This window comes from Pecten maximus, chromosome 3 (assembly GCF_902652985.1).
Source record: "Pecten maximus chromosome 3, xPecMax1.1, whole genome shotgun sequence".
Taxonomy (NCBI): Eukaryota; Metazoa; Mollusca; class Bivalvia; order Pectinida; family Pectinidae; genus Pecten; species Pecten maximus.
In genome coordinates, this window is record NC_047017.1 from 4,244,112 (window position 1) to 4,259,764 (window position 15,653).

The following is a 15,653-nucleotide window of genomic DNA, read 5'->3' on the forward strand; positions in this document are numbered from 1 at the left end:
CAGGTATACATGTAGGTCGAACTGTTGACCACTGACTTATATGAGTCAACTGCATCACCGGGAAACAAGGCTGGGTTATACCGCCACTGACTATCACATGTAGATGACCCTGTCATGATCAAAACTGTTACTGTGTTGGCTGGTCCATCTCACCCAGTTCCCTTGATAATCCACGGTAGAAAGCTGGTAAATACAGAAAATAGGACATAGTTTGTAGAAATCCGTAATATTCCAGGTAGTTTAAAAGTCTCTTCGCGTATACAAGAGCTAGATATTTATTTCACTTACGCGCTTCCATACATTTACACTCCTAACAAACTGGGGTTTCTAGATATACAATTATATATAAATTCATGATAATTAAATAACATTACTTAAATATTACTATAATTACTGAATAATATAGCATACTTATGCGAATTACCAGTTAGGTAAACATGCGGGTCCACAGCGTACAATAAATAATTACAGTCTATCACCTATGGGCCTCCATACCTATAGAAAACGCATACGCTTACTTTACACTAAATACATGACAATAACTGGCCCGTATACAACTAATGCATGACTGATATACAAATATCTTGATTATACAGCTTATTGATACTATAGTTACCATTATAACATATAGATAAACAATAACTAGTTATAGAAATTCAAACATACACGTAAACAACTCAGTCACGCACGAGTGGACCGCATCAACTATAAATGCTTGACCGGTCTCCTACAGGTAAATACTATAATCCAATCGGATAAATACATGGGCAATATAAACCAAAAAGGGGCAAACACTTACCACAGTCAGCTTTCTGTGCTTTCACTCATATGAGACAAATATAACAATGTCTCCAATACCTCGAACGATCCTCCGTCCAGAGCGTGCCTTACCGATCGTCCCTCATCTCGTATCTCTCGCGCTTTATCGAAAATACTTACCTGACAGAGAGGTCCGACTTATAGGTAGCGCACCACTAAATACAAACCCTACATACATACCACATAGAAACACCACAAAATACTTACCATAATTACCAATCTAGTTATGCGAGCGTGACACATCCTCCCGCTTCAGATGAAATTGCCACAATTTCACAAAATATCCACCTCGCATAACATAAAGAATACCAACAATACGTATTCCAACTGGAATTCCTGTGATCTCCCCGGACCAACGACAGCAACGTCCCACTCTATATCCAATATAGGTTCCTACATCCGGCTGAGATAATCCGCTCCAACATTGTCACAACCCTTGATGGCCCGCAAGCGAAACCTGTAAGGCTGCAACATCAAAGCCCATCTCATCAGCCTTCCGTTAGCTGTCCTCGTCCGGTTCAGATACGTCAATGGTTGGTGGTCTGTTTCCAAAACAAACTCCCGTCCATACAGGTACGGTTCAAACTTTTGTATGCCCCAAACGATAGCTAGGCACTCTCTCTCAATAATGGCGTAATTCTTCTCACGGGGAAGAAGCTTCCGGCTAGCGTATGCTACCGGCATCGGCTTGTCGTTCTCCTCTTGCAGCAGAATAGCCCCAATACCCGTATCGGATGCATCAGTCCTGAGAATAAACTCCTGTGTAAGATCCGGTAACTTCAGAACAGGACTGCTGGTCAACATCATCTTCAAAGTTACAAATGCCTTCTCATGACTGTCGTTCCACTCAACCTTATTTGCGAGTCCTTTCTTGGTCAGGTCACTCAGAGGTATGGCTATTGCAGAGAAATTCGGTATGAATCTCCGATAAAAGCTCGCTAGTCCCAGAAACGATCGCACTTGTTTCTTTGTTTCTGGTTTCGGTGCCTCTTCTATAGCCTTGATCTTTTCCTGGTCTGGTCGAAGTCGCTTATCTCCAACTACATACCCCAGACAAGGTAGAGACATGAAACCAATCGAACACTTCGTAGGTCGTGCCGTCAACCTCGCCTTCCTCAACCGACCAAATAATTCCTTCAACACTTCCAGATGTTGTTCCCATGTTTCCGTAAAAATGAGAATGTCGTCGATGAAATTATCCAACCAGTCCATTCCCGCTAACAGTTTCCTCATAAGGCGGCTAAACGTCGCAGGTGCGTTAACTAATCCAAACGGCATTACCCGAAATTGGAACAGTCCTTGGGGAGTGCTGAATGCAGTCTTTGGTTTCGCATCTTCCGCCATAGGCACCTGCCAATATCCCTTAGACAGATCCAGCTTAGAGAAGTAACGCGCTCCTGCAAGCCGACCGAAGATGTTGTTTGTGTCTGGCATTGGTTCAGCATCGAACACTGTCACACGGTTTAGCCTCCTGAAGTCAATGCAGAATCTGTTGCTGCCATCCTTCTTCTTCACCATTACAACAGGTGCGGCATAGGGTGATTCCGATGGTTCAATGATTTTCATATCAATCATCTTCTTGACCTCATCCATTATGACTTCCTTGGTGCTGTATGGTAATGGATACTGCTTCACACGAACTGGTTCTGATGTTGTCGTATGAATGTCGTGTTGAGCCAAGTTGGTGTGGCCAGGCATGTCCGTGAGTACATCTGTGTAAGAATGTAGTAGCTCGTTGACATCCTCCAACTGTGATGACGTCAATTCCTCAGCTATGACGACATCATCCACTCCCTCTTTACCAGTCTTAGACGGAAGTGTCTCTAACTCCGGGTTTCCTTCATAATCGTCTTCGTCCTCATGAAGAACCGCTGTGGCTATACACCCAAGGATTCCGCTAACCTCTGAATCCGACCTTTTGACTTCTGGTTCTACATACTTCTTCAGAAGATTCACATGGAGTGTCTTAATCTTACCATCGCGATTTACTCGATAGTCCGACGGTCCAACTCTCTCAACTACTTGAAATGGTCCACGCCACTGCATTAGCAACTTATTGGCTTTGGTTGGCAACAACACCAATACCTTGTCTCCTGCTTTCAGTTGTCTAACCTTCGATTTCCTGTTGAAGTACTTCTTCTGCTTCCCTTTGGCCATCTTTAAATGTTCCTTTGCCAACTGACACGTTTCCTCCAGTCTTTCCCTCAAATCCATCACATACTGATATGTAGATTTGACTTCTTCATCTGGCACATTCTTGGTCCACAATTCCTTCAAAACCATCATTGGTCCACGTACTGATCTTCCGTACAATAGTTCGAAAGGGGAAAACCCTAAGCTCTCCTGTGGAACTTCTCGGTAGGCAAATAACAATGCATTGATGAACTTGTCCCAGTCCTTTGGTCGTTCCGCACTCATCCTCCTAAGCATCTGCTTAAGCGTACCATTGAATCTCTCAACCAACCCATTGCACATGGGATGGTAAGGGGTCGTTGTCAATTGCTTCATTGACAGCAGCCGGGCAACTTCACGCATGACACCAGAAGTGAACTGCGCCCCTTGGTCCGAGAGCATCTCAGCTGGAACTCCAACCCTACTAAATATGTCAACCAACGCTTCTGCTACTTGCTCCGTCTCTATGCCACGTAGCGCTACAGCCTCTGGATATCTTGTCGCGTAGTCTACTACCGTCAAAATATATCTGTTTCCCCTATATGTTGCTGGTTGAATTGGTCCAATCAAATCCACTGCAACCCTCTTGAATGGCGTATCAATCAGCGGCATGTTCCCCAGTGGCGCGACAGGAACCCTTCCCTTAGAAATAGTTCGCTGGCATATATCGCATGACCTGCAATACCTTGTCACATCTGCTTGGACGCCGGGCCAGAAGAATTCCGAGAGAACACGTGCTGTTGTCCTCTTGACTCCTTGATGTCCCGCCATGATGGATGCATGTGCAAGGTCCAACACTGCCTGTCGAAATTTCCTGGGAACTACTAACTGCCGAAACTCCTTACCATTGGCTACCTTTGGACTCCGAAATTTCCGGTAAAGCAAACCCTTATGGTAGAATATTACCGAAACTCCGCCATCTTGTCGTTCATGCTGGTCGTCTAACTTAGCCATATCCCTAAATCTTGACAAAGTAGGGTCCACCTTCTGTTCCTCCTTAATCTCGTCCATGGTCCCAATGTCAGTAACTTCCTTCACCTGTAGTGCACGATATCCATTCTGATTCCTTTTCTTCTGAGATCTCGTCTCTACAGCCTGTATTCTTCCATTCTCGCTTTGCCAATCGTTGTCAGGATGGTTGGGGGGTCTCGCACCGTGTACATTACCAATTATCAGGTCGTACAGGGGTGTCTCCAATACCCAGGCATCAGTTGTTCCTCTAAAATAGGGTGTGTCAATTTCTAACTCAGCCACAGGCACCTGTATCCTGGATCCATCTGCAAGCGAACACACCTGCTGCCGGTCAGAAATCCTAGAAGGGTCCACCAAATCCTTCCTCACGACAACACCGCTACAACCGCTATCCCTTAACACCGTAACAAAATGGTCGCCAACATATCCACTTGCTATCGGCATGCCTCTGTCTCCAGCCATCTTTATGTTGCATGACTCACTGAGAGTGGGAGGACTTCTATCAACTGAAGGAGATGATGCCTGTACCCGAGTACCTTCACTGCATCTTCTTTTACTTCTACTTCTAGTAGATCTACTCCCTCGTCCTCTTGTTGACAAGTGTTTGCGTCTACCAATATCCTCCGAGCCAATCTCCCCTACTACAGCAGCAACGTTAGATGACTTCTTACCCCGACACTCGTACGACAAATGACCTGGTTTTCCACAAGAATAACACTTCCTCTCCTTTAATGGCAGTGACGACTTCCCACGAGAGTTGTCTCCTGTGTGTGGACTGTTGTTCTGTTGTGGTTTGCTATCAGCATGCTTGGTCGTCCTTGTAGTCATTAGGTTACTCCTACTACCCCTGGCATCAGCAAACTGGTCCGCGAGCTTGGCCGTCTCTTCCAACGTCTTCGGAATTCTTTCCTTCAAGAATAACGCCAGATCTCTCCCACAACAATAAATGAATTGATCTCTGATAACTAGATCCATTACGCCTTCATAGGTCTTTTGAGTCCCTGTCATCTCTACCCATCTCTCAAAGTAATTCTCCAGTCTCAAAGAGAACTGAGAAAAGGTCTCCCCGCTTTCTGGTCTTGCAGAATGAAATGCCTTCCTAAAACCTTCCTCTGTCTTCTCAAAGCGCCTGAGCAAAGCCTTCTTAAGCTCCTCATACTTAAGTGCCTGTTCCACTGGAAGTCGAGAAAAAACATCGAGTGCCTTCCCCTTCAGTAGAGCACTAAGATTTCCTCCCCAACTAGCCGAGTCCCACTTCTGAGCGGTCGCATATCTCTCGAAACGCTGCAAATAGGCATCCATGTTGTCTTTACCCTCTTCGAATGCGGGCAGCTTAGGACCCCGAAATGCTGTTCCATCTCGCACCGTTGGTTTTGACTGGGAAGCTTGCAATTCCATCTGCCTCTTATGTTCTTCAATTGCCCTCGCTTCGCTCTCCCTCTCTAGCTTTGCTTTTTCCATCAGCATCTCCTTCTGGAAAAGACGCTCCTTCTCTTTCTCTTCAAGCTCTTGTAGCCTAACCCTTCTATCTTCTTCTCTTTCATGTCTGGCCTTGGCTTGTTCCTCAGATACGAACTGGCGTAATTCCTGACCCTGTAAACCAAGCTCCTTACCATACAAAATCAATTCCTCGCGTGTCGACATGATGTAAGCTATGTAAAACAAAGAACATATAACAAAACAATGAATAATTATGACTAACACAATTTCTTAGGTACTCACCCCAAATCCTCGAATACTTGTACAGGCCTTTTCCCCCGTCTCAGAATAGTGTTACTCACTTGCTCACCTATACCACTTTCCACACAGTATCCAGACTGCTGTGAAAGAAATGGGGAACCTAATCCTAACTACATGTAACCTGTGGAAAACCTTTCCAGCATCTACTGACAGAATGTAAATCATGAAATCAACCGAGCAGACTAGCACCAGTCATCCCACCGCTGCCACCAAATTGTAACTGTGGTCAGAGCGGCACAGCCATACCCAGTATTGATAACACAATAAAGCATTCTATACAGTATATACATATTTATTTACAGTATTTATAAGACTATTATATATACAAAAAGCACACACACTCCCACTCACACTACACATAAAGATATATACAGTCTTTCGAAAGTTCTGTCCTCTTCCCTTCCAATCAACTCCTCTGGTCCTCTGTCCTTATCACGTCACATGAGTAGCCAGCTATGAGTGTAGATGTAGATACTTCAGTATCTCATAACACTTCAGTGTTAACGCAACAATCAGCTGATATCGGAATCATCATCACTGCCACATGGAAACCACACAGGTATACATGTAGGTCGAACTGTTGACCACTGACTTATATGAGTCAACTGCATCACCGGGAAACAAGGCTGGGTTATACCGCCACTGACTATCACATGTAGATGACCCTGTCATGATCAAAACTGTTACTGTGTTGGCTGGTCCATCTCACCCAGTTCCCTTGATAATCCACGGTAGAAAGCTGGTAAATACAGAAAATAGGACATAGTTTGTAGAAATCCGTAATATTCCAGGTAGTTTAAAAGTCTCTTCGCGTATACAAGAGCTAGATATTTATTTCACTTACGCGCTTCCATACATTTACACTCCTAACAAACTGGGGTTTCTAGATATACAATTATATATAAATTCATGATAATTAAATAACATTACTTAAATATTACTATAATTACTGAATAATATAGCATACTTATGCGAATTACCAGTTAGGTAAACATGCGGGTCCACAGCGTACAATAAATAATTACAGTCTATCACCTATGGGCCTCCATACCTATAGAAAACGCATACGCTTACTTTACACTAAATACATGACAATAACTGGCCCGTATACAACTAATGCATGACTGATATACAAATATCTTGATTATACAGCTTATTGATACTATAGTTACCATTATAACATATAGATAAACAATAACTAGTTATAGAAATTCAAACATACACGTAAACAACTCAGTCACGCACGAGTGGACCGCATCAACTATAAATGCTTGACCGGTCTCCTACAGGTAAATACTATAATCCAATCGGATAAATACATGGGCAATATAAACCAAAAAGGGGCAAACACTTACCACAGTCAGCTTTCTGTGCTTTCACTCATATGAGACAAATATAACAATGTCTCCAATACCTCGAACGATCCTCCGTCCAGAGCGTGCCTTACCGATCGTCCCTCATCTCGTATCTCTCGCGCTTTATCGAAAATACTTACCTGACAGAGAGGTCCGACTTATAGGTAGCGCACCACTAAATACAAACCCTACATACATACCACATAGAAACACCACAAAATACTTACCATAATTACCAATCTAGTTATGCGAGAAATTTCATACTGAACAGCAGTAACTTAATGATGTGTGGATGTTGATTTTGGTATATATATGTAATTATATAAAAAAAAAATAACAAAAAAACAGTCTGATTTTTTTTTTGTTATTTTATATACATTCACCTTCGCAAGGACAGATTTCAATTTCTTATATACTGTAATTATATATATATTCATTTTATTACACCATAATCAACATTTCATGACTATCTCAGTAACAAAAAGAATTGGTAATCATAAGTATGTGGAGAATGAGAATACAAAAAATACCAGATTTATGAGCGCAAGAATAGAAGTTGAAAACGGGAGAGGATAGGAGAGGAAGACGAAGAGAATGGATGGTGATTGGTATCATAACAGATAAGAGGCTGCAAATGATAGCCTTGGCAGTGATTGCTGGTCTGAAAACTGGTGTAATAACATTTAAATTGTATGTATACTACTGTAAACAAACTTATTGTCGCGCCGACTTAAGTTTCATTTAACATTTATACAATACCCTAAGCAATTTAAAGAAAAATATGAAATATGAAAAACCATGTCGTAATAAAAACAATATTTCTAAAATGTACTCCTACTGTAGTTATATTTCCAATAATGAAATTTTAATTGAAATTATACGTTTGGCCTATAATAAGGTGTTTCTGAAATACCCTCATTACGGAAAAAAAGCAACATTTAATGAGCTACGATAGCTCAATCGGTTAGAGCGTAGGCCATGTAATTGTAATTGAAGATCCAATGTGTGTGGTTTGACGCTGTCTATCAGTGTCGGTTTGTGTTTCTCATGAAGCTTAGAACTGGGCCAATCTAAATCGGTTCGGTTGGGTCCTTGGGCAAGACACGTATAGCCTAATTGTTCTGGATGACATGCGACGCGACTCCAATATGGTGTTTTGTGAGATAGTCACCAGCTACTACAAGAAGACATCGCCTTAAAATGAACCTGGATGTTCACGGGGCGATGAACCTAGCAAAGATAGCAATAAATAAAACTACAAACTATATGATTGAATAGACAGGTCTCCAGATAGGACAGGGTCCAGTTTAGGACAGCCATATTGTACATTCAATCAGCAACTGCCCTGAATGGAAATTTAATTGTTGTTCACAGTTGTGATTTACTCTACGGTTGTATAATGGTATACATATATGAATTATATCATTTTTGCACCATGAGTTCAAAGATTTTTGAATAAACTCACGAAAAGGTGTTCAGTCCAAATCGAACTTTATTCAGACTAAGATAAAGTACATTGTTTTATTTGAATAAATGTCACATCATATCAGTATTTGATAATCAACAAACATCAAGAAATTACATTTAGCACTAGTGAGTGAGCAAACATATAAGCCATTACTATCCACCCGTTATTCGCCTCTTTATCATTGAATTCCAATACCACGCAAACTCTAGAATCAATAGGAACAGGTAACTGTATCCAACCAAATTAAAGCCACATTGACATTTTGATAAAACAGCCTTAGTTACTTGCTTACCTTGAAACATTTGATAGATGAGAACCTATCAGCCGTATAGTGGGATTTATTGAGTTGGGACAAAAAACCATGATCAGCTAAATTCAGAAAAATACATTCGTTTTGTACATTGTAAAGAATTCAATTGTTAATTGAAAAGTTAATTGGATAAAGGGTGAGATGAATTTGAAATGATCGTCTTGCCAATGCCATTGTTCATTAAACAAGTAAGCATGCAATAAATATCGTATTGATTATTGTTGCAGCTCAGATAATAGCCGGTTTTTTTGTTGTTGTTGTTTTTTTTGTTTTTGTTTTTTTGTCGTTTTTTGTTGGTGTTTTTTCTTTAATCTGTGTGCTTTTATCATATTTCTATTGTTTATTCATAACATATCTTTTTATGGCGGAAACAATGTGAATTTTTATGTCATTCATTTGTATATAAAAGTATGTTACAAAATTAGCTTTTTGAAAACTTTCTTATTTGGCAGAGAAGCTTAAGGTTGTTTTTTTCCTCATTTATAAAAGGAAGTCGCTATGCTTTTTGTTTTACAACATTCAAGAACAAAGAAACTTGGATGTATGTACTGTCGAATAAACACAAGAGTTTCCTCTTGGTGTCTGTATCTCATATCTGTGATGATCTTGCATTTTTGATTAAATCAACCTAGACTTATTTATTTGCACTCAGGATAATTTTCTTGACAACGGAGTACTTGCATTGATTCTAGTACGTCCCAACCACAACTAACTTAAGTTTCTCAAATCGTCGTATTGAGCACTTCGTTGGACTAATAAAATATAACGTTTAAGTATTAGCTCGTCAATGTCTCAAAACTAGATCAAAATTAGAGTCATTTAAAATTACACTTTCTATTGTATGCTCTATATGTTAATCAATTAAATAAATCTGACTACTATAGCGGCTTAATGATGGCGATACCGAAAATCGTGATCAATAACAATTTCCTTTTCAGTACCACTGGCAATTTAGATCCTCCGTTTAGCACTGCGGTTCTGTTTGATTCCAAATTGCTTTTGCGATGTGTAAACAGTACTTACTAATGGTATATATACAATTTATTGATGTAAATTTCATTTATAGTGGGATTCAGTGGCATTTTTTAAACAGATATAAGCAGTGTAAATGAACAGATGATAGTACATTAAATCTGTTTGTAGCAACGTCACAGAGAAGACCATATTGGCAGATATCGCCTGATTTGTATTCTTACGTTAAGTATATATTGTCTGTTTTAGACCTTTACCAAAACTCTATGGAGGAAAATCAGTAGCGGATGACAGAAAATGAGTGTTAATGTAAAGATTTTTTAAGTTGATAAATGAAGATAACTATGATTTATGTAGGAGAATACATCATATTTGTACTATCGTATTGCACTGCAGGTAAGCATGCTTTTGTTATGAATTTTGTCTAATGTATTGAACTATGGTGTCGATGAATATTTGGTTTTCTCCTTTGGTGTTATGTCCTGACATATATATGTCACCGATAAGTATAGCTTAGCGGGAGAAACATCTGTTGATATTAATTGATATTATATATATATATATATATATATATATATAGCTATTTTGAATATTGTATCATATCAGAAACATTATCGAGTTATATTTTTCTTTCGCTTTGACCGCTTATTGATTTTCAAAACATTTTTTTTTTTTTTTTTTTTTTTTTTTGTCATTCAGTTCAGCTTCTTTAATCGATGCCAAGGCTGTGAGGAGTATAATTCAGATGACTGAATTGTATTTGTGTGTATCTATCTATCATCAAATGCGTTTTGCTCTCTGTCAAAGTTTGTTTTTATTTTGACTTTAAAAATAATGATTAGATGATGCCATTTTTGTATTACTCATAATCAATGGGATTGTATGAATCACACACAAAAAATCACAATAATATCAAATTCTTCATTCATAGGATAAATTTGAGTGACTAAAACGAGAAAGATAACGCTTAGATTAGGTTAAGGAGAAGAAGGATTATCATATTATCATCATGCATCAATATTCAGTTCTAGTAAGACTGAATTGGTAAGGGAATTGCTAGCTTCATAATTTGGTCACGTGTTTATAAGCATGATGGATTAGGATTTGGATAAGTGTCTTCTAAAACTGGCCATGATTTCTGAAAATGTTTCTGATAAAAAGATACCATGAATATATCAAACCGCCCGGCTGCATTTTTTGGAAGAAAATTTGTCGAATACGTTAATGACTGCGGTACAAGTAACCTTGCCGAGCATTTATAGTTTTAAAAGGGTGTCAAGCAGAAATATATTATTATCTCGAGAAATTATTTAAACGTTTATAATTTATTAAGGGAGGAACAATAGAAAAAAAAAACATACAAACAAATGACAAAAACAACAACAAAAGTAACGTGGCAGGAAAATAAATAACTTTTTCCTTCGAAAGGTCCTAATACTTTCATGACCCACATTTTTGTTTGGTTCAGTTTCGAAATCCAGGAACCAAAATGTTAATCGATAAATATGAAAATATTGACTAAGTATGATGTCTATTTACATTTTATTCAGTGCTTGGTTATCAGAGAATCACCTGTGAGAGCAAGAAACATGCGTACAAAGCATGTTCCCTAAATGACCACTACAATACTATTGTAAAATCCGAACAACTATCTGGTTCTCCATGTGAAATCGGTGTGTCGTTCGGTCTGAACGGTAACATTATATGGGTGAGCAAAGGGTGCCGGGCAACTTTCATTGTCTCAAATACAGGTAAGTAGTATTCCTAGTGGCGCGATAACGAAAATCACAATCAGCATCCTAGTAAGCGAAAGACAGGCCCCATTAAGAGGAATGATCGATTGAAAACAACTTGTTGTTGTATATTTTGATATTATACAAAAAGTACATATTTTCCAAAAAAATGTTTGAGGTTCTCGTTTTAAAGTCAACATCACAAAATTGTATTGTACTTCGCCTCCTTTTGTCACGTTAATGTCGGTCTCATAAATACTATTTTTGGGCGCTGTTATTTTATCTTTGGTTTTGATAAGATATATTTCTATACCTTGGATGTCATTTTCTTTAGACACTACCGGGACAAGCAGGAAACCTCACGAATCCATATTATGTTTAAGTGATACTGAAAATGTTTGGTTGATGTTGTGTTTCAGAAACAACTACATCCACTAACAACGCCGAATCCTATTACGACTACATCTGTTGCTCAAACGACCACGGGAAAGTATATTGCCACCACCTTTGTCATTCAATCAACAAGTGACGAGCACACCACTGCACCCACTATCTCGACCTCCATCAATAATGCTACTGGTATAGGATCTTCACTGCAAGTTTTTTATAAACCGATTTCTCTTTAAGAAAAAAAAAGGCTATCAAGGTCTTATATCACATCATAATTTGCTTCATTTAACATGTTAAACTCCAGTCCGACATCTGATAACGCTCAAAATCACATTTTGCGAACTTCTGAAAGGGTTGTGAAATACTAGTGTGTAAAACGTATATATATATATATATTTTTTTTTTTTGTCACTATTTTTTCTATGATTTTGTATTCAGCTTTTTCCTTTTCTTCAGGATTTCGTACATGTGATTGTACCGCGACATGCATTAAAGATCTACGCAAGAAGCTAGCAATCAACAAAGCTCTGTTGTCATCAGTGATTAGAAAACGTACATCCGCTTCAGACCAACGCACGTCATCAGCCATCATAGGATACTCGGCAGTGACTTTCCTAGTAATGGTCGGACTATTTCTAGTAATTTTGGACCTAATTACACTTTAAGAGTATTTATTAGGCAAGCTGATACCTTCATGAGAACGCCTATATATGTTTGAAACATGGCTTGCAAATGTACATATTCAGCTTACCTGGTAATATTTAAAACGTAATCCAGCCGTTTTGTCCTAACTGTAACATTATAGTGAGACATAAATGTTTTCAAAACAAGTTTAAGTGAAATATCATGTTGTGCATCCCACCATATAGATATATCTTTATTCAATATGAAAAATCTATGAACTCCATGTCCGTCATAACCCGGACACGGATAATTTCATATGAAAAACAAAACAAATGTTTTTGCTCTACAAAAGGTCGAGACGATTTCTTACGTATTACTTATGTACATGAAACATAACATAAGCCTAATGGATTCGATAAAGGAGGTCCAGCATTTTCATCTTTCTGTGTGGTACATATTATTTTCAAGGCTTCAGCTGCTGATGAAGTTATATTATTCAAACCAATACGAACACTATAACAAATAAAGTGATTTGTGAGCATTTCTATCAATGTGTCCTGCTGTTCGTTCTCTGTTTGTATAACTCGAATCTGATTGTATATAAAGCAAAATGGAGAGCCTGCGGAAGCTTATGCCATTTTCCGAATGTAAATGAAGATACGTATTGCTTGGGCTTCAAACACTCTTATCAGGGTGCCTAAATAAATGAACGAAATAGTGTTTCATCACTATGGCAGAAACTACCTGATTTACAAGATTTACCTGAACTTCGGTCTGTATAAGTTATGAGCTTCTAGACCACCTTTATTTAAGGATTAAACTGTATTATTTGGTGTCTTTAAACCAAACGTCATATTGTGTGCGCAATATGACACATTTTGCCACCAAAATGTAAATATTCTTCTATACATACTCAACGATGTTGTTGTGGGTTGCGAATATATCCACAATATTCATAGTTCATTTGGGTTACTCTGTTAAAATACCTCCTGGGTTAAAAACACAACGTTGACGTCTGTATATATATACATTGTTACATTCTCGTAGTTTCATCATGTATTAAAACGGTTCTTGCATTTATCAGATTTTATCAAAAATTTAAAACATTCAGACTTTGCTTTGTAATTAAAACGAATTGATGAAGATTCCTACTGTGGTTTAGCTGTTCTAAGCAGAATCTACACTCTTTGTTGTAATTAATACTTTCAGAACAATAACAAGTGGGGCTTTAATTCATTCAGCAGATTATTTTTGTTTTGGATTTCCGCACCTTTTGACAAATCACAATATCGCAAAGGGTCATGGAACGAAGACAATGTAACTTAAAGTGTACCCGGAACGATTTGCTATATTAAGCTGAAGAAATGTCACGTAGGATGGAACAAAAAATGCTGAAAGTAGGACTTTCATAGCGACTTCAGTTTTAAAGTAATAGTGATTTTTCTCGAAAACATTCATGAAACCCAATTCCGTTGACCTCTTTTCGAAGACTCCTGACCTGTGACGTCACAGGTTTAACGGGATCAGAGCCGGCATATAGAAAATATATATAAACAAGCGTGAACACGTGCCTGCAATTAATGCGTATTAGACAACAACATGTAAGTGCTGAATAAACTTTTTCGAGTTGTATTTGTAAATAAGTTAATAACAAGTGCTACCGAAATTAGGGACATATCATTTTCTTTTATAACGGGCTGTATCTATCATGTAACATCTTACTAACTTTCTGTAATAACGGGCCAGATACAACGTGTAACATCGTACTAATTTGCTATCATAACGGGTCGTATATAACATGTATAACATCTTAATAATGTTCTATTATAACGACTTACATCATATAGCCTTCATTATTAGGGCATGGTTTGTTGCATAGCAATATTGATTTCGCTTATAACACTTCAAGTAATAGAAGTTTAAAATGCAATAAATACATGCTGTGAAGTAAATGCTTAAGAATTCGAATTATCACAAGTCAAAACAGCAATGGATACGTTGCAAATCCACTTGAGGATACCGCTATTTGTGATCTTCGGATAATTGTCCGAAATTGATCAAACGTGTCTATGAAAGCTAAGTATCTTCCAGAGAAGATTCAACGAGTATATTTTCAATAACATTGATATTTGAAGAAGTCAACTACTTAGTGAATTATTTTATAAGCAAACTTTTGTGATATGAATCTGTATTGCTTGTAGGGCAACGAAACTCGCTTAAGTCAAATGAAAATGTTGTGTTTCATTTTACTGAAATATGAATTCCCTATACTTTAAACGCAATTCCAAACAAAACTCAAACTCAGTCTACATATAACGTGTAAAAGCATATAGGTAAAACATTTCTGATGTACATGGAAACCAAACGAGTCTACAACTCGCAAGCAATTATCGGCGCGTGCCGATTAGAACGCCCGAAAGCACAAATACAGGCGCTGTGACATGTAAGACGGGCGCGTGGGGCATAACCTCACACCTGGAAATTGTTTAGCGGTATCCTAACCACTTACAGCCGACTCCACGTGATTGTCGGAAAAGGTCTGTATATTTTGCGGCATAGCCGTATAATATTCTTTTGGCCCCGGATATGACTCGACAGGTGGCGTTACTGGTCAAGATGAAGTATGTGATTGGTCAATGTAGCGGTAGATGCAAAATGTAGATATGCAGTTAAAAACGAAACAAAGTTAAGATTGAATGCAAGCTGAATAAGTAGATTATCATTTTAAAAGACACATTAATAAAATTATATTCCAGATTCAAAAGCAGTCTTATTATCACCAAAAATTATTCAAAGTGATATAATTTTGTTATCCGTACTAAAACACATTTCATTTAGTTCATTATTTTTTTTCACCAGCAGTTTTACATTATAACCACCAGCATTAAAACTATGCCGTTTATCTTTTTAAAGATATTTCTTGTTTAATTGAAAAGAAGACATGACTTGCGACACACGAGTGGAACGTAAAATCACAAGGATCTCAATCACTTCACGAAAATGTATTTAACAAAACACATACACTGTAAGGATTGCGCTTTTAATGTTTTTTTAGTATCAATTATAATAAGTCAAGATGGACTACATTATCTGTCTTT

General features: G+C 38.2%; 1 protein-coding gene and 1 long non-coding RNA gene across 2 annotated transcripts; one reads left to right on the forward strand and one right to left on the reverse strand.

Moving 5' to 3' along the window:
• Positions 1–930: 930 nt before the first annotated feature.
• LOC117322984 lies at positions 931–7,169 on the reverse strand. Its single transcript, XM_033877957.1, has 2 exons — positions 7,059–7,169; positions 931–6,442 (listed from the first exon to the last, which is right to left on the reverse strand). Exon 2 carries the CDS (start codon positions 5,605–5,607, stop codon positions 1,213–1,215), a length of 4,395 nt encoding a protein of 1,464 aa, XP_033733848.1. The 5' UTR covers positions 5,608–6,442; positions 7,059–7,169; the 3' UTR covers positions 931–1,212.
• Positions 7,170–9,952: 2,783 nt separating this feature from the next.
• On the forward strand, positions 9,953–13,086 carry LOC117322985. Its single transcript, XR_004531629.1, has 4 exons — positions 9,953–10,204; positions 11,359–11,559; positions 11,961–12,120; positions 12,388–13,086. It is a non-coding gene; the product is annotated as an uncharacterized LOC117322985 (long non-coding RNA).
• Positions 13,087–15,653: the final 2,567 nt, after the last annotated feature.